Genomic DNA, 18,477 nt, shown 5'->3' on the forward strand with positions numbered 1-18,477 from the left:
GCTTGGGGGATCAGAGGTGAGGTTGGCGCAGGAGGCCAGGGTGTGAGTTCAATGGGGGGCGGGATGTGGCCACACGGGACAGTTGGGGATGTGTCATGTTTTCCTGTGGGTGCTGCAACCTTTCGTTCTGGGAGAGGGAGGCCCCCCACTCTAAGGTCTCCAGGACACCTGGGGCCGAGGGAGAAAGGAGCTGGGGGCCAGTTCCGGAGGGAGGGAGGGAGCGGTGGGTGGGTGGGCAGAGGGGCAGGTTCCCGGGCCCCTGCTTGCAGCGTATGCTCAGGGGCAGGCAGAAGCAGGTAGAGCATCACAACTGTAAACCTCTGTGGGGGGAGAAAACACACCCACATCCTCCTCGGGTGGGTGAGTTCACACAGCTCAGCTCTGAGCACGGCCAGCTCGATCAGGAGGCTCACGGTACCTGCACCGCTAATGCCAGCTCCAACCCCAATCATTTCCCAAACCAGCGCTTCACCAATCCCGTCCCAACCCCAAATAACAACCCATCTCTTAACCCCAGCTCCAGCCCCTGATTTAACACCCTCCCTATCCCACAGCCTGACCCCATTCTTATTGGCACGCCCAACCCCAAACTCACCCCATCCCCATCTACAGACCCAAGCCCATCCTCATCCTGAGACTTAACCCTACCCGCATGGCCTTCCCCACACCAGGCTGCTTCCAATCCCAGCCCCAGCCCCAGGCCTACATCCACTTCCTTCTTCATACTCCCCCCGCCCCACCCCCCAGCCCCTATAAGTCCTACCTCACCTTCACCCCATTTCATGTCCATCCTATTTCCAAGTTCAAGGCTGTAACCCTGTTTCTCATCTCCCTAAGTCCCACCATCGTCATGGACCAAAGAAAGCTTGACCATGCGGAGTCCTGGGAGGGAGCCCCCTATCTTCTAGGTGTCTCTGTGTACCCGGAGTCCTTGGGCCACACCAGATAGCTTATGCTATCAATGTGGCAGGGGGAGGAGGTGTCTACTATATCAGTTTGACCCCTGGAGATGCTGGGAACGGAATAACTAAGGCCAGCCATGGGGGAGCTTCTTGCCTGACCTCCCTGGACACTGGGGTTTGGGTGAGCTTCTCCTATTGGCAGGACAAGGTGTGTGTCCTCACGCACTATTGTTGGGAGAAGTGAAATGCTGTCCGTACGACACCACTGAGGGAGACAGCGAGGACCTGGTGCCTGGTCTCACCTGGGTGCCGCTCCTTCCATTATACCTCAGGGTATAATCAACATCGGTTTATTTTTATTTCTTTTTTAAAATATATTTTATTGATTTTTTACAGAGAGAAAGAGAGAGGGATAGAGCGTTAGAAACATCGATGAGAGAGAATCATCGATCAGCTGCCTCTTGCACACCCTCTACTGGGGATGTGCCCACAACCAAGGTACATGCCCTTGGCCGGAATCGAACCTGGGACCTTTTAGTCCGCAGGCCGATGCTCTATCCACTGAGCCAAAAACAGTTTCGACAACATCAGTTTATTTGGGTGAATGAGGGGGTGGAGACAAGGTCAAGCTCATGAATAGTGTGTGAGGAGGTGGGTGAAGGAGGTGAAGGGTCAGCGTTCTGGAGCCCATTGGGGAGGGGAGAGGATGTTGGGAGAGCCAACTGGAGATGGGGGTGGGGGGAGCAGGTGGACGAGCAAGCTAGTTTGTCTCCCCTCCCCCACCCCGAGCTCTTTATTTATCCTATTATCCTACTGTGATACTGTGATTTCTAATAAGAAATATACCCTGAGTGGCCAGATTATTAGGATCGCTGTAATAAATTAACTGTCAGCTGCTATAAGTCCTTCTAGCAATGCATTGTAGCCTTTGGGACCCCTGAACTATAGTGAGTGGAGGGGGATTAAGTCAGAGAGTTAGCAGGGCCAGAACACGTGGCATTTTGATAGACTTTAGTTGTTGTTGTTTTTTTTAGCCTGAGATGGGAGCCACTGGAGTGGGCGTGGGAGTGACATGATTTCATTTTTGTTGTTGTCATCACCTGAGGATATTTTTTTTTCCCATTGATTTTTAGAGAAAGTGGAAGGGAATGAAGAGAGGATAGAGGAACATTGATGTAAGGCAGACACGGTGCAGACGCCAGCACAGCCAAGGGTTCGGCGAGCCTGAGGGAGGGCGGGCGAAGGGTGAAGAAAAAACAGACAAAGAGAATGAGCTGGGTCTAGATGGATCTCCTGTGCCTGTCTGAGGCCACAGAACAGATCCAGAAGGCAAGCTGAACCTTTATTTTATAGCCAGAGGTAAACAAGGTAGTGGTCACCATAGTTACAGTGTTCTTTGTTAGTTTCACTTGTTTTGGCAGCACTTGCTGCCCCTCCCACAGCCCATTCGCTACCCAGGAAGGATCTAGGGAGCTCATAAGGTCAAGCTTAATGATGCTAAGAGGGCTGTGCCCTCCAAGCTGGGACTTGTTTTTGGCTTTGCCAACAGGTCAGTCAGAGGCTTAACCCTATAACCGCTCCCTACAAGACCCATTGATTCTTTACCTCCTGCAACCAAGGAACTTGCCCTTTAACAAGAATCGAACTCACGCCCTAGCTGGTTTGGCTCAGTGGCTAGGAGATGGGTCTTTGGACTCAAGTGTCCCAGGTTCGATTCCGGACAAGGGCATGTACCTTGGTTGCAGGCATATCCCCAGTAGGGGGTATGCAGGAAGCAGCTGATCGATGTTTCTCTCTCATCGATGTTTCTAACTCTCTCTTCCTCTCCCTTCCTCTCTCTCAGAAACCAATAAAATATATTAAAAAAAGAAAAAAGAAAAAAAGAATAGAATAGAACTCGCCACCCTTTGGTATGCAAGCCAATGCTCTAGCCACATAGGAGCATGGGCCAGGGCAGGCATGACATGATTTTAATGAATATTTCTCCAGATGCTGCATAGAAAATGAACTGTAGGTGGAGGAGGGCAGGCGGGGTAAAGGCTGAGCTGGTTAGGAGGTGTGGCACTAAGCCAGGTGACAGAAGGTGGACAGCAGGGAGGTGGCTAGCATTAGGGTGATCACTGGTGGAGCAAGAGTCAAATCCCCAAACACGTTTTAAAGGTGGAGCCGACACCATTGGCTGATGAGCCAGATGTGGAATGTAACAAAGCAGCCGAGAATGATCCCAACATGAGTGCGTGTGTGCATGTGCGTGTGCATGCGTGCGTGCGTGCGTGCGTGCGTGTGTGTGTGTGTGTGTGTGTGTGTGTGGCCTGAGCAGCTGGATGAACATGGAGCTGTGGTTTACACAGATGGGGAGACCGTGGGAGGAGCAGGCGTGGGGTGTGAGCGGGACCAGGAACTCGGCGTCAGGTATGTGAGGTGTGAGATGCCTCTTCTTTTTCGAGCGGAACGGCTGAGTAAGGCGTTGGAGATGAGAGTCTGCGGTCACAGCATCATCATTGCCGGAGTAAGCCTATAAATACGACTCCTGGAATAAGCCTGCTTCACGAGGCCTCAGGAACCAGAGAAGGCCTCGGCGGCCATTCTTTCTGGACGACGCCTCTATAAACATAGCGTTATTGTGATTAGAGGAGGCCCCAATAAATCTCGGGTCTAGGGAGTCAGCCTCGATGACTATAGCCTAGACGGTGATAAATATTACTGCAATTGCCCTGGCTTAATAGTCCTATTATTTTATGATTGGCATCAGTACATGTCATGGCAAATCAACATCAGTTTATTGGGTGGACGAGTGGATGAAGACAAGGTCAAGCTCATGAATAGTGGGTGAAGAGGTGGGTGAAGGAGGTGAAGGGTCAGGGTCTGGAGCCCATTGGGGAGGGGAGAGGAGGTTGGAAGAGCCAAATGGAGATGGGAGGGGGGGCGGGCAGGGGACAAGGAAGCAGTTTGTCTCCCAATCCCCCTCCCCCTGAGCTCTTTATTTATCCTACTAGAGGCCCGGTGCATGGAATTCGTGCATGGGGCGGGGGTGTATATCCCACAGCCCAGCCTGCTCTCTCTCCAATATGGGACCCCTTGAGGGATGTCTGACTGTCCGTTTAGGTCCCATCCCTCTCACAATCCAGGATTGCTGGATTCCAACCACTCGCCTGCCTGCCTGACTTGATTGCCCCTAACTGCTTCTGCCTGACAGCCTGATCACCTGCTAACCTCTCCTCTGCCAGCCTGATCCATGCCGACCTGCTCCCCTGCTGGCCCTATTGCCCCTAACTGCCCTCCCCTGCTGGCCTGGTCACCCCTAACTGCCCTCCCTTACCAGCCTGTTCACCCCCAACTGCCAACCACTGCAGGCCTGGTTGCCCCCAACTACCCTCCTTTGCAGGCCTGGTTACCCCCAACTGCTTCCCCTGTAGGCCTGGTCACTCCCAACTGTCCTCCCCTACAGGCCTGGTCCCCCCCAACTGCTCTCCCTTGCTGGCCCAGTCACCCCTAACTACCCTCCCCTGCTGGCCTGATCACCCACAACTGCCCTCCCCTAAAGGCCAGTTTGTGGTGGCCATCTTTGACCACATGGGGGTGGCCATCTTCTGTGTTGGAGTGATGGTCAATTTATGTATTATCTCTTTATTATATAGAATTTTCCTATTGTGATTTCTAATAAAAAATATATATTTGGTTCGGGTCCTGATTATGACATCTCCTAAAAGCACAGGAATTTCCCAAGTCACGAAAGCCATAAAGGTGCAAATGAGGTAACTTTCGAACCCCTCTTAAGAGATGGGGGAACAGTTTTCGGGGGAGCCAACCATGTGATTAGAGGGTTGGAACCCTCAGTCCCAGCCCCTGACCTCTGGGGAGGAGATTGGAGCCGGAGTTTGAGTTCACACACCAATGGCCAAAGATTTCATCAATCACACGTGTGTCATGCAGCCTCCTCGGGAAATTCCAGGGGTGGTGAACCTTTGGAGATTTGGGGAGACTGGTGACTTCAGAGAGGACATAGAAGCTCTGAGTTCCTTCCCCACACCTGGCCCTCTCATCTCTTCCATCTGGCTGCTTCTGCGTTTTATAATAAACCAGCAGCCGAAATCGGTTTGGCTCAGTGGATAGAGGATCGGCCTGGGGACTGAAGGGTCCCAGGTTCGATTCCAGTCAAGGGCACGTACCTTGGTTGCGGGCACATCCCCAGTAGGGGGTGTGCAGGAGGCAGCTGATGGATGTTTCTCTCTCATCGATGTTTCTAACTCTCTATCCCTCTCCCTTCCTCTCTGTAAAACATCAATAAAATATATAAAAAGTAAATAAGTAAATACACCACCGGCGCTGTAGCAAGTAGCGTGTTTCTCTGAGCTCTGTGAGCATCCCTAGGAAACGAACAGACCCCCCTAAGGAGGGGGGTCATGGGAACCTCCAACCTATCACCGGTGGTCAGAAGCCACACGGGTGACATCCTGGACTGTGGTCGGCCTCTGAAGAGGGGGTGGGGGGAGTGTGCAGTCTCGCAGGACTGAGCCTTTAACCTGTGGGATCTGAGAGTACCCCCAGGTAGACAATGTCTGAATTGAGTTCATTGCTTGGTGGCGTGAGGGGGAAAGAAAGGATACACATTGGAATTGCTGTCAGAAGGGGACCCACACAACCAACCATTTCCTGGAAGTAGAATTGTCATGTGTGGGGACTGCGTGATGGATCTCTGTCCCCGTGTCTACAGAAACAGCAGGTTGGGTTGTCATCACCCCCCTCCCCCAGCCCCATCCACCACACTCACCCCCACCCCCCTCAGGGAGAGAGTCACCCTGGGGTGGTTTCACATCAGTTTATTAGACTCCAAAAAACCGCTCTAATGGATATCCCATTTCTCAAACACCCCCGCCCCTCCCACGGGTGGAGCCTTGAATCTTCCCAGGTCCCTCCCACCAGGCCCCATTCTTTCTCCTTCCATGTGGGACTCAGGAGTCAGGATCCACCCACCCACCCAGAGTCCAGGACCGAGACCCCCTCATGCCCCCGGGAAACCAGGATTTCAGGACTCTAGCCCCGCCCCCTCCTCTTCAATGACCTCATTTTTAACTTCCCCATGGAGTTGGTGGACACATCGGGGCTCAGCGGGGCGTGGACGGGCGCCGACATTCCTTCATCCGGTAGGCACACATGTAGAAAATTCCTGTGTGAGAAAAGGTCCCAATGGATGCCCCCTCCCACCTCCCACCCCTTACCCCCTTCAAGCCCCCTGGGTGTCCACAGGATCTGGAGTCTGCCTGGTCTTTGTCTCTGCCTTCTGTCTGGGGCTGGGAGCCCACGGGAGACCCTCCTATCTTCTCACCCTGGGGAGTAGGCTTGCTCATCCCGAATACTGCCCTCCCCAGCCCCCCAAGGCCAGGTACCTGCAAAGAAGGTCATGAGCAAGGCCACCCAGCCCAGGATGTACGACCAGGAGAAGCGCCAGTCTCCAAAACGGCGGCCGAAGAAGCTGACGGTGACGCCGGTGTAAATGGCCAAGGCCAGCAGCACAAAAATAGCTGGGGGAGAGCGTGGGGTGGACACAGGGATGAAGTTGGGCTTGGATATGGGGGTGGACGTGAGATTGAGGGAAGAGGTAAAGTAAGGTAGGGGAGAGTAGAGTAGGGTGGGTGGAGTGGGTGGGTGGGGATCTGGGGAGGACAGGGTTGAGTGGAACGAGGGAGGACAGGTGGACAGGGAGGGGTGGGTGGGGCTGGGGTGGAGGTGGGGCAGGGCTGTGCTATGTCCTAGAGAATCTGCCTGGTCTTTGTCTCTGTCTCCCAGGGAGGACACCACATCCTCGGAGCTTCCTGAGTGGGGCGTGTCTCTGCCATTGTGGAGCCTCTGGGATCACACCTGTGGCTGAGCTGGGATGACTCAGGGTGGGAGCTGGTCGCCAGGAAGACCAGCCACCGGAACCGAAAGTTGAGGCTCTGAGCTGGCTGGCTGATATCGGCCCCCTTCTGGGGAGGGGAGCGGGGAGGAGGCTGAGTTTGATCACAGGGCCAGTGAGTCAATCACTGTCCGCCAAGTGCTCGGAGCTTCCTGGTTGCTGAACAGAATATGTGGGTGTGTATGTCGGGGGAGGTGGGGGGCGGGTGTCCCTCTCAGGCGTCTCCTTCTGCATCTGTTTATTTGGCTGGTCTTGAGTGGATCCTTTATAATGGGGGAGGGGGGAAGAGAGGAGTTCGTCCTGTGTTGTTTTTTTTTCTAAGGGCCATTTGGGTGTGTATAACATCATTCTCAGGCCATACAAAGTTATCAGCTTAAAAAGTAGCCTGCTTGCCCTGGCCGGTTTGGCTCAGTGGATAGAGCATTGGTCTGAGGACTGAAAGGTCCCAGGTTCGATTCTGGTCAAGGGCATGTACCTTGGTTGCAGGCACATCCCCAGTGGGGGGGTATGCAGGAGGCAGCTCATGGATGTTTCTCTTTCATCTCATTGATGTTTCTAACTCTCTATCCCTCTCCCTTCCTCTCTGTAAAAATTCAATAAGATATATATTTTTTTAAAAAAATATACTTTATGGGGTGTGTAGGAGGCAGCTGATCGATGTTTTTAACTCTCTCTCCCTCTCCCTTCTTCTCTGTAAAAAATCAATAATATATATATATATATATATATATATATATATATATATATATATATATATTTAAAAGGTAGCCTGCTCTGTTTGCTCAAACATGGAATTACCTCACTCCTAATGCCTTGGCAGCGCCAGTCCAGGTGATTTCGGGGGCCTTCTACGTAACATTCCCCACCCCTTTATAACAAAACTGTAATTGTTAAGTATAGTGCTTTTCTGAGTTTGGTGAGCTGTTCTAACAAGATTTTCAAACCCAAGTGGGTCCTGGAAACCCTCAACTTTGAAGCCAGTTGGTCAAGTAACACAGGTGGCTCGGGGGCCCCACTGGCAGCGGAAGGAGGGGCAGTCTTGTTGGGAACCGTGGCCTTGAACCTATGGAGTCCGGGATGTGGGGGTGAGTGTGGGGTCGGGGTCGTGGGCAGCTGGCAGGTAGCTGGCCACCCTGAGCCCTCCCCCCTGTGGCAGATGCAAAGGCGTCTCAGAAGGTCGTGCTGCCTGAGGCTCAGGCCAGCAACCTGGTCAGGTGTAGTCCAGGCCTCGCTGCAGTCTGCACTCTCCGTGGCTTCTGCCCGAGGGGACGAGGGGGCTGGCTATGCCAACATCTATGGCGACTACCACCCCCTCTTCAACAAACCTCTGCACTTGGGGGGGAGGGGAGACGAGGCTGAGCCCACCACCTTGACCCCAGCACCCTCTGGGAACCCCACCCGCCCCCATCTGGCTGCCCCCCACCTGGCTGCCCCCACCTCGCAATGCCAGAACTGAATTGCAATGTCTGAATAGGAGGAATTGGAAACAGCCGTGGTGTTGGCGTTGGTTGTGGGGTTGGGATGAGAGTGAGGAGTCTGGGATGAGAGTAGTGTTGAGGATGGGGATGGATTGGGGTTGGAGATGGGCAAGGAGGAGGGAGGAGGGAGGAGGGAGGAGGGAGGGAAAAGGAGGAGGGTCTGTCCACTCACTGGAGGCAAAGAACATGATGCCGGTGGAGAAAGGCCGGGAGAGGCGGGCGAAGGTGGGCTGCTGGGCGAAGGCCAGGATGCCCATGACGATGCCGGCGGAGGCACACAGGGAGGACAGGATCATGAAGGCCCGGGTGGCGTTCCAGTACGCTGTGGAAGAACCCGGTGGTCACTCCCAGGCCGCCCCTGTCCTCGGTGGGAAAGCTGCTACCTCTGAGAGCATATCCTTGCCAGAGCTTCTCCTTCACCTCTTAACAAGTGCCCTCCTCTCCACCTGGCAAACTCCTACCCATCCGTCAAAACCCAGTTTCCAAATCCCCTCCTTCAGGAAGCATCCCTTTGCCACTCACCTATCATCCTCACCCCTGGCTCTGGGTGGTGACTCTTTATCTGTCTCCCCCTCTGGTCTGATTGCTCCCTGAGGATAGGGACTGGGCTGATTCTATGCCAGGAATACCCCCAGCAAAGATTTGGTTTGCACGGGGCCCGGAGAAATGGTTTCTGGGTAAGTGAGTGCATGAATGATGCTGACTCCCCATATCGTCCTGCTGATCATTCTTTATCCTCTCTCCCACGGCTCTATTGCATTGCCTTCACGCCGCTGGCTCAGATCTGAAAATCCACCCTGTTTGTTTGTTTTTAACTTGTTTATTTGGTCTGTCTCTCCCCAGGGAATTCTCAGCTCTGCGAGGACCAAGGTCTTGCTTTCTCTTTCACTGCTATACCCCTATCACCTTAGGCCTGGCCTGTGACAGATGCTCAATACGCATGTTGAAGGAAAGGGTGTTGAGCACTGGAAATCATTCTTGTCTCTCCCCATAAAGTGTATACTATGGAACATACTGCATCATCGACAGAGATGTGGTATATTACATACTATATCATATATACACTATACACATATATGTGTATAATATACAATGCAAGAGCCCTCTACTGTGAGTACTGTTCTTATCCCCATATTTATAACATACACTGAGTGGCCAGATTATTATGATCTCTGAGCACATAATAATCTGGCCACACAGTGTATGTCCTATATAATAAAAGATTAATATGCAAATTGAACCCTTGACCAGGAGTTCTACCAACAGGCAGGCCGGCCAACTGCCCATGTCCCCTCCTCCTGGCCAGGCTGGCTGGACCCCACCCTTGCATGAATTCATGCACCGGGCCTATTGAATTCATGCATGGGTGGGGTCTGGCCAGCCTGGCCAGGGGGAGGGGACAAGGGCAGTTGGCTGGCCTGCCTGATTGTCGAACTCCTGGTCGAGGGGACAATTTGCATATTAGCCTTTTATTATATAGGATATACACTGAGTGGCCAGATTATTACGTGTTCAGAGATCATCATAATCTGGCCACTCAGTGTATATTGTAATATATACATACACACACACACACACACACACACACACACACACCTATATACATAGAGTTATGTACATGTATATTACACAGCCTGGCACAGAGCAAGTTTAGTACCTCATCCAGAATTTAGCAAATTTAGGGTCTGTCTTGCTGACTTATATCCCCCCGTACCTAACAGGTGTTATTTTTTCCCAATTATAGTTGACAATCAATATTACTTTAGATTAGTTTGTGGTATACAGGATAGCGGTTAGAGAATTACAGAATCTAAGAAGTAATCCCCCCAGCCAAAACCGGTTTGGCTCAGTGGATAGAGCGTCAGCCTGCAGACTGATTTGATTCCAGTCAAGGGCATGTACCTTGGTTGCGGGCAAATCCCCGATAGTGGGTGTGCAAGAGGCAGCTGATTGATGATTCTCTCTCATCGATATTTCTAACTCTCTATCCCTCTCTGTAAAAAATCAATAAAATATATATTACTTCATATATATGAAGTAATCCCCCGATACTTCAGGTACCCGCTGGCATCCTACATAATTATCACATTATTGCCGGCCATATTCCCTATGCTGTACTTTACATCCCATATCGATGGCATAGCTACCAACCTGTGCTTCTCAATCCCTTCACCTTGTCACCCCACCCTCCTCTGGGGTGACCATGGGCTTATTCTCTGTGTCTGAGTCTGTTTATGTTTTGTTTGTTCCTTTATTTTCTCTTTTACTTATTTATTTTTATCCATTTATTTTTTAATATACTTTATTGACTTTTTACAGAAAGGGAGGGAGAGGGGTAGAGAGCTAGAAACATCGATGCGAGAGAAACATCGACCAGCTGCCTCCTGCACACCTCCTACTGGGGATGTGCCCGCAACCAATGTATGTGCCCTTGACCGGAATCGAACCCGGGACCTTTCAGTCCACAGACCGATGCTCTATCCACTGAGCCAAACCAGTTTCGGCTATTTTCTCTCCAAGTATAAGCGAAACCGCATGGCACTTGTCTTTTCCTGACTCATGCCGCTCAGCATATTAATGAACATCGTTCTCGATCCATCGTCAATATTTAGAGAACGTTGTTCTGGCAGCCACGGCCCCACCTGCTGTACTCGACCTCGACTTGTGTCAGACACGTCCCCTCTCCCCATCGAACCCCTCCATCCGTATGCGCTGCCACTGCACTGGGGAGAAATACTGAGACCCCAGCCTCCCCCCTTCCCACGCTCATGACCTTGGCTTGACCTTTTCCTTCTCGGTGCCACAGATGTCTCCATCTGCCCCGGCCCAGCCCAGACCCCGCCCGGAGCCTCACCCACGCTCTCCGTCTGCAGGTAGCACTTGCTGCCCAGGCAGTACCGCCACAGGCCCTGGTGGGCAAAGGACCCCAACAGCCGGTACTGCATCCAGTGGTCCGTGGCCGTGGCCACCACCAGGAGGGTGGTCCCCACCCAGGCACAGAAGAGGCCACCGCCCATGAAGCTGTACATGATGATCTGTGGGGAAAGGAGAGATGGGGTCAGGAGCTGGACTCTGGGGTCTGAGGAAGGAAGGCTCGGGGGCTGGACCCCTGGGTCTGAGGGAGGAAGGCTGGGGGGCTGGACCCCTGGGTCTGAGGGAGGAGGGCTGGGGGGCTGGATTCCTGGGTCTGAGGGAGGAGGGGCTGGGGGCCTGGACCCTGGGTCTGAGGGAGGAGGAGCTGGGTCCTGGGCTCCTGAGTCTGAAGGAGGAGGGGCTGGAAGCCTAGACCCCTGGGTCTGTGGGAGGAGGAACTAAGGACCTAGACCTCTGGGTCTTGGGGGAGAAAGATCCTGAGGGCCTGGAGTTCCCGGTCCGAAGCCCGGAGGTGGTGTGGGCACTGGGGCACCGAAATCCCTGGGGGAAGAGGATGGTGGGGTCAGGACTCCTGGGTCCTGGTGTGAAGAGACTAGCTCTGGCATCTCACCAGGCCCCGGGGAAAGGAAGGAGCTGGAGAACTGGGTGCCTATGTGTTTGGGGTGGCAGGGCTGTGGGTCCCATGCCCAGTCCCTACCTGAGTGGCAGAGCCTGTCCAGAGCCCTCCGTCTGCCTCGGCCCCTCGGTGCGGACTGAGCTGAGCCAGGGTGCTGGCCTCTCTGCTCCCCAGCCCCCCCCCAAATCCCTTAAGCCTCCCCACACAATGGTCCGGCCGCCCAGCAGCTTCCAGCAGGCAGAAGTGCAGCGGTGGCAGAGGCCCCCAATGGAATTCGCTGAAGCAGGAGTCCAGGCCTCCCTCCCTCCCCCAGGCCCCACTGGCCTCTCCCGGTGACCCCCGACGACCCTCCCCCCATCACAGGCCTTGCTCACGGCACCCACTGGGTGGGCCTGAGCTGCGGAAGCACACACACACAGACCCAAGGCATAGATAGAGAGACACATCCATTTATTGTTCCATGGGTCCCCCACTCCCAAGGGCGGGAAAGGGGGTGATGTCTGGGAAATACTGAAGTGGGGGGGGGGGTCGCGGGGAGAGAAATGCTTTGTGGATGAGGTCAGAGGGCACGTCACATTGGGGCCAGGACAGGAAGGACGTTGAGGGTGAGATGGGGTGGAAGACGGGCTGGGATTGGGGCTGAAGCTGAGGATGAAGTTGAGGACGGGGTTGACCTGAAGTGGGCGGGGGTTGGGGGGTGGGGGTGGGGGGTGAGGATGCAGACGCTGGGAATGAGGGAGACTCAGTAGAGATGGCGACAGAGGCAGGAATGGGTGGGGGGTGGGATGGGGAAGAGGGTGCTGAGTGGGGGGTGGGATGGAGTTGCAGAGGCCAGTGACTGGCTTTGCGGTTGAGAACACGGGGTCAGGGTCCGGGTAGGGAATGAGCTGAGGGCTGTGGCTGCAGGTGGGGGGAGGAGGGGGTGCTGGAATGGGGAGAGGCACTGGGTATGGGGTGCAAGGTTTGGGGTGCTAAGTCAGGGTCAGGTTTCAGCAGGGGGCCCCCAGGCCTGCTGCTGAGGCCGTGGTTTGGGGGATGGGGAGGGGGAGAGAGGACGGGGCATCTCTGACGGGGCTGAGGCCCCCCTTGGGCTCCAGGACCTTCTTGGCGACCCTGAGTGGCCCCCGGATGCCCAGATGCCGTCCAGGTCCTAGTACTCAATGTCCCAGTCCTCGGTGGCAGGCGGCGTGGCCAGGAGTGGCTCCGGACGCCCCGCTTCCTTCTTCCCCTCCTGGGCAGGCAGTGCTGGGGGTGATGATGGCATCCTGGGAGGGGTCCTGGGGCCAGCCCCGGAGTCCCCTGCCCAGGCCGGCTTGGGCTGCTCAGGCCTCCCAGGGCCCCGTCCCCTCCGCCCCCGGCCCCTGCCCCGGCCCCGGCCCCAGCCTGGCCTGGGAGGGACGTCCCAGTCCCCACCCCCCCTGAACGGCCTCCTGGCTTCGGCCTGGGGCGGGGGGTCGGGAGCCTGGGGGTGGCAGGTGCAGGAGGGCAGGGACTGCTGGAGGTTGCAGGCCCCCAGCAAGGCGCTGTGCAGGAGGTAGGACAGGGCGTCCAGGCGGATGGGCACGGTGACGGAGGCCAGGCTCTCGGGGAGCCCCAGGTGTGCCGGGTCTGGGGTGCCCAGGCCTGGGAAGGGCATGGGGGGCCAGGGCCCCGGCCCGGGCGGTGGCAGGTTGCTCCTGGAATGGCAAGAGGGGACAGGTCAGCGGCTCCCACCGTCCGCACACCTTGCCCGGGGCAGCCGGGCGGCCTCTCTGCCTGCGGGGGCCCATCTCTCCATCCTGGCTTCTGGGTCCACCTTGGGCGCCCTCACCTCCCTTCACCCCACCCCCTCTCCTTCCACGCCTCTCTGTTTCCCCTTTTGCAGAGAAATGTTCCCACCCAGCTCATATTCCCACGCCGACCTCGAGTTTTCCTACCAAAACGTGCCTTTGGGTGGTACCCAAGGTGCCTGTGAAACAGCTGGGTCTGGGACATGTTCAAGAAATGCAGTTATTATTAATAATAATTATTATTATTATTAATAATAATAATTAAATGCAGTTATTATTATCATTAATAATAATAATAACTAATAATAATAGTTATTATTAATAATAATAAATAATAATAATAATAATAATAATTAAGGGAGGTCTTGAGTGTCTCACCGGTCCGGGCCCGTCTCTTCCTTCTGCTGCTCCATCTGCACGAGGGTCCCTCGAGTCTCTTCTAATTATTATTATTATTATTATTATTATTTAAAATATATATTTTATTGATTTTTTTTTTTTTACAGAGAGGAAAGGAGAGAGGAATAGAGAGCTAAAAACATTGATGAGAGAGAAACATCGACCGGCTGCCTCTTGCACACCCTGTACGAGGGATGTGCCCACAACCAAGGTACATGCCCTTGACCGGAATCAAACCTGGGACCCTTTAGTCCGCAGGCCGACGCTCTATCCACTGAGCCAAACCAGTTTCGGCTAATTATTAATTATTATTACTTCTCCAGTCCTATAGCTGTTCCTAGCATTTTTAAAAGTGTATTTTATTGATATTTTCCAGAGAGGAAGGGAGAGGGATAGAGACTTAGAAACATCAAAGAGAGAGAAGCATCCATCAGCTGCCTCCTGCACACTCCCCACTGGGTACGTGCCTGCAACCCAGGTACATGCCCTTGACTGGAATTGAACCCGGGACCCTTGAGTCCGCAGGCCGCCGACGCTCTATCCACTGAGTCAAACCGGTTAAGGCTGTTCCTGGCATTTTCCATTCTCCTGGTTCATTCTCGACATTTCTCTCCGTCCCAGGAATACCTGTTTCTAGCTCTCTCCCTGGTCCTAAGTATCTTGCTCAGTTCGGTCCCCAAGGCCCTTCAAGGTCCTGTTTCTGGACAAGGTTGCCTGAAACTTTATTGTTTCTCTGATGCTCTGAGCTGGGGGTGCGGGGAGCGGTCAGTTCACTTCCCTCTGATTTTCTCTGTCCCCTCCCCTCTCTGGGGCTCTGTCCTCCCGAGGGAGGTCTTGAGTGTCTCACCCGTCCGGGCCCGTCTCTTCCTTCTGCTGCTCCATCTGCACGAGGGTCCCTCGAGTCTCTTCTAGCACCTTCTCTAGGATTTTTCCAGGGCCAGCGAGGTGGGAGAGGTCCGGGGAGAAAGTGGGCGGGGCTTGTCAGAAGGGGCGGGGCCTGTAAGGCATGAAGACCCTGGGAAAGGGTGCTGGGCAGAAGGTAGTTCCTCAAGCAGACCCAGGGGTCCAGGCCGCCAGCCCCTCCTCCCTCAGACCCAGGGGTCCAGACCCCCAGCCCCTCCTCCCTCAGACCCAGGGGTCCAGGCCCCCAGCCCCTCCTCCCTCAGAGTGGCCAGATTATTATGTGTTCAGAGATGTTAATAATCTGGCCACTCAGTGTATATGCAGTACTGTAAATGTATTCCCTCTCCCTTATGATTTCCTAATAACATTTTCTTTTCTTTAGCTTAGTTTACTGTAAGAATACAGTATATAAAACATATAAGATACAAAACATGTGTACTTGTCTTCATTTTTTTCTTCCATAAAGTTCCTGGCCAACAGTAGGCTGTACGTGGTTAAGTTTGGAGGGAGTCAAAAGTTACACCCAAGAAAAGTCAACTGCACAGAGGTCAGCACCCCTAATACACACATTGCTCAAGAGTCAGCTAACTGCGTGCTCGCTGGTTTGGCTCAGTGGTTAGAAGGGTCCTGGATCTGATTCCAGTCAAGGGCACATGCCTGGGTTGCAGGCTCAATCCCCATTGGGGGGTGGGGGGGGAGGCATGCAGGAGGCATTCAATCAGTGACTCTCTCTCATCATTGATGTTTCTGTCTCTCTCCCTTTTCCTTCCTCTATGAGATCTATATATATATATATATATATATATATATATATATATATATATATATATTGATATACTTTTATAATATACTTTTATATTATATACTTTTAAAAAGTGTCTACTAATTGTATTTTGGAGGAAGAACTATCAGGACTTGCTGAAGGACTGCTGGGGTGGGTAATGGGGGACCCATGAAGGGGACCCAAGTCCTCAGTCCCTTTGAACATGGCTCTTCAAGAAGAGGTTACAGCATCCCACTTTAAGGATGAGAAATCCCAGATACTAACATTCACTTTCTGAGTTCGCTAGAATCCTGGCCTTTCGCTGGATAATGCTGGTGATGTCAAAATGATGCAGAATCGGTACCTGCCCGCCAAGGGCTCTCTCAGCTTGAAGGGTGGGGTGCAGACACAGAGATGGACAAGTGACATTGCAGGGTGACCAAGGCGAGGACACCGGGAGGAACCGGGAGCGGTGAGTGCCCTAGCAGGGAAAACAGTGTTGCTTGCAGGCAAAAGGTGGAGGGGGATGTCAGGGGCAGTGGTTTTAGAGAAGGTGGCTCCATGATCAGCGGCTATGTGGCTGGAATCTAAGGATTCTTATCGCCCTAACGGGTTCGGCTCAGTGGATAGAGCGTCGTTGGCCTATGGACTCAAGGGTCCCAGGTTCCATTCTGGTCAAGGGCATGTACCTTGGTTGCAGGCACATACCCAGTGGGGGGCGTGCAGGAGGCAGAAAATAGAATATATTTAAATAATATTTTCATCAAGGAAAGCTTTTGCCCAAGCGGTGGTAGCTCAGTGGTTGAGCGTCTACTGGTGAACCCAGAAATCACGATTCTATTCCCAGTCAAGGGGACATGCCCGGGTTGCGGGTTTGATCCCCAGTGGGGAGCGTGCAGGAGGCAGCCAATCAATGATTCTCATTGATGTTTCTCTCTCCCTCTCCCTCCCTGAAATCAATAAAAATATATTTTTTTTTAAAAAAAAAGAAGGAAGGCTTTTCTTTCCTGGAGACTATGATGAGGATCTGGGTCCCCATATTTGAACTTTGGGTCTACCCATCGCTTACACCTTATCCCAAAGAGGCAGCTTACATGTCTAGGCAGGGTTTGTAACTTCAGGGCTCCAATCGCTGCTATTTTTACCCAGCACGTTGCTTAGGGTTTTTGAGTCAACGTCTCTTTGCAGAGATAGCGCTTCTGCTCAAATCCAGTTTAGGGGGAGTGCTCGGGTTCTGCTAGTTTAGGTTTCTCCTACATCTGCAGTCAAGGTCTGACTTCTTCAAGTACTTGGTTCCTGGTCCTTTAAGGCAGTGTTTTTCAACCTTTTTTGGGCAAAGGCACACTTGTTTCATGAAAAAAATCACGAAGCACACCACCATTAGAAAATGTTAAAAAATTTAACTCTGTGCCTATATTGACTATATTTAAAGTAATTCTCTTGAATAGGAATCAAATAAACACAAAGAAAGTATTTTATAATTACTTTATTATGAAATATTAAGTAAACAAAATAGTGAAAAATTATAAAATTCTTGTCTTGTCTGGTGCCGCGGAACAGCGGTTGAAAAACTCTGCTTTAAGGCTCTCCTCCCACGCTGAGAGAGAGGAGGCGGGATCTTACACAGCTGTCTTTCAAAATTGACAACCCAGTTCCGAAAAGTGACCAATAAATTCCCGTGTCGGGGTGGGGAGGCGGGGCGGGGGAGAGGAATGAAGCTTCCGATTCGCTGGGGACCAACTCGGCCCCGCGCACTCGTTGCGCAGTGAGCCAGCGCCCGACAGCGTCCTCGACTCTGATTGACATTTGGGCAATCCAGCATCAGAGTGAGCTTGATTGGCGTCCCGCCTCCACTCTTTGATTGGCTACATTACTGAGCGCGAGCCTCTTTCTCGCTCTCTGATTGGCTGTCCTCTTTCCGCTTCTGTTTTTTCGGCTGTAACTGCCTTTTTTTTTTTTTTTTTTTTTTTTTTTTTTTTGCTTTGGCCTCCAGAGGTGGCGGTTGTCTAGTCCGGAACGCTCTCTTCCGTCGGGATCTGATCGATCAGATCGAAGCTGGGAAAGAGAACGGGGGCCCTGGGGTGGGCTGAAGGGGAATCCCGCCCATGGAGCCCCATTGCCCTGCCCCCGCCTTAGGGCCGACCCCTCCTTTCACCTCCCCCACCAGGCTTCGTGCTGTCAAGGATGCAAGAATTGACCTTTAGGCTCACGGATGCCCTCAAGGCCCCCTTCACTCCACTTCCAGCCCCTCCGGACACCCCGGGGGACCCCGCGCTCTCCCCTGAGCCTTCTCCATTCTTTCAACCCTTCCAACTTGGGGTCCCCTGTCACCTGCCTTCCATCCTGCTTCCCACCCGCTGGGGGGGCTTTCCCCTCACTGCTCCCCTCCCAATCCCTCAAGGCCCAGGGATCACCTGGAGACTTTGACCCAAGATTTCTGCTTCTGCACCCCTTATTTCTAGTGCCCCAGGCCCCTCAGATGACAGGGGGAACCCTGCGGACTCCAAGGAGGGGGTCCCATCCTTCCTGGGGTTTATGCCTCCCCCCACGGCTCCCCTCGTCTAGGCCCTTGAGGATGAAGGTCCGGACCACCCCCGTTCAGCCTTCCCCGTCTCCCTAGTCTTCCTGATCCTTCCTTGGGAAGTCCTAGAACCCTGCTAGTTGTAGGGAGTGGGAGGGAGAAGAGGACAGATATATTGAGGGCCCTCTTTTAGGGGCCCCCGGCATCCTTCAGTGTCCAGGGCAGGTCTCCAGGGAAACCTCTACCTTCAGATCTATATTCCTTCCCCTTCCTTTTCCCTGTTCTTAGGGTCCAACCCTCACTGCCATTCTCCTCTCCCCTACCCCACTCCCTTTTAATAGGTGTTTTATTGAAAT

General features: G+C 53.3%; 2 protein-coding genes across 3 annotated transcripts; both read right to left on the reverse strand.

The window, feature by feature from the left end:
* Positions 1–6,007: 6,007 nt before the first annotated feature.
* On the reverse strand, positions 6,008–11,305 carry LIM2 (lens intrinsic membrane protein 2; the record flags this gene model as incomplete). Of its 2 annotated transcripts, none has more annotated exons than XM_084906266.1 (4): positions 6,008–6,069; positions 6,290–6,424; positions 8,449–8,598; positions 11,131–11,305. In XM_084906266.1, the coding sequence occupies 4 exons, from the start codon at positions 11,303–11,305 to the stop codon at positions 6,008–6,010; spliced, it is 522 nt and encodes a 173-aa protein (XP_084762392.1). The 2 variants fall into 2 exon arrangements, with proteins under 2 accessions (XP_084762392.1, XP_084762391.1); XM_084906265.1 differs by having other exon boundaries at positions 11,020–11,305.
* Positions 11,306–12,916: 1,611 nt separating this feature from the next.
* LOC311633503 (piRNA-mediated silencing protein C19orf84) lies at positions 12,917–14,816 on the reverse strand (the record flags this gene model as incomplete). Its single annotated transcript, XM_084906268.1, has 2 exons — positions 12,917–13,442; positions 14,782–14,816. The coding sequence occupies 2 exons, from the start codon at positions 14,814–14,816 to the stop codon at positions 12,917–12,919; spliced, it is 561 nt and encodes a 186-aa protein (XP_084762394.1).
* Positions 14,817–18,477: the final 3,661 nt, after the last annotated feature.

The sequence above is a fragment of the Pipistrellus hanaki genome (assembly GCF_964339955.1).
Source record: "Pipistrellus hanaki genome assembly, chromosome: 15".
In the NCBI taxonomy this organism is placed as follows: Eukaryota; Metazoa; Chordata; class Mammalia; order Chiroptera; family Vespertilionidae; genus Pipistrellus; species Pipistrellus hanaki.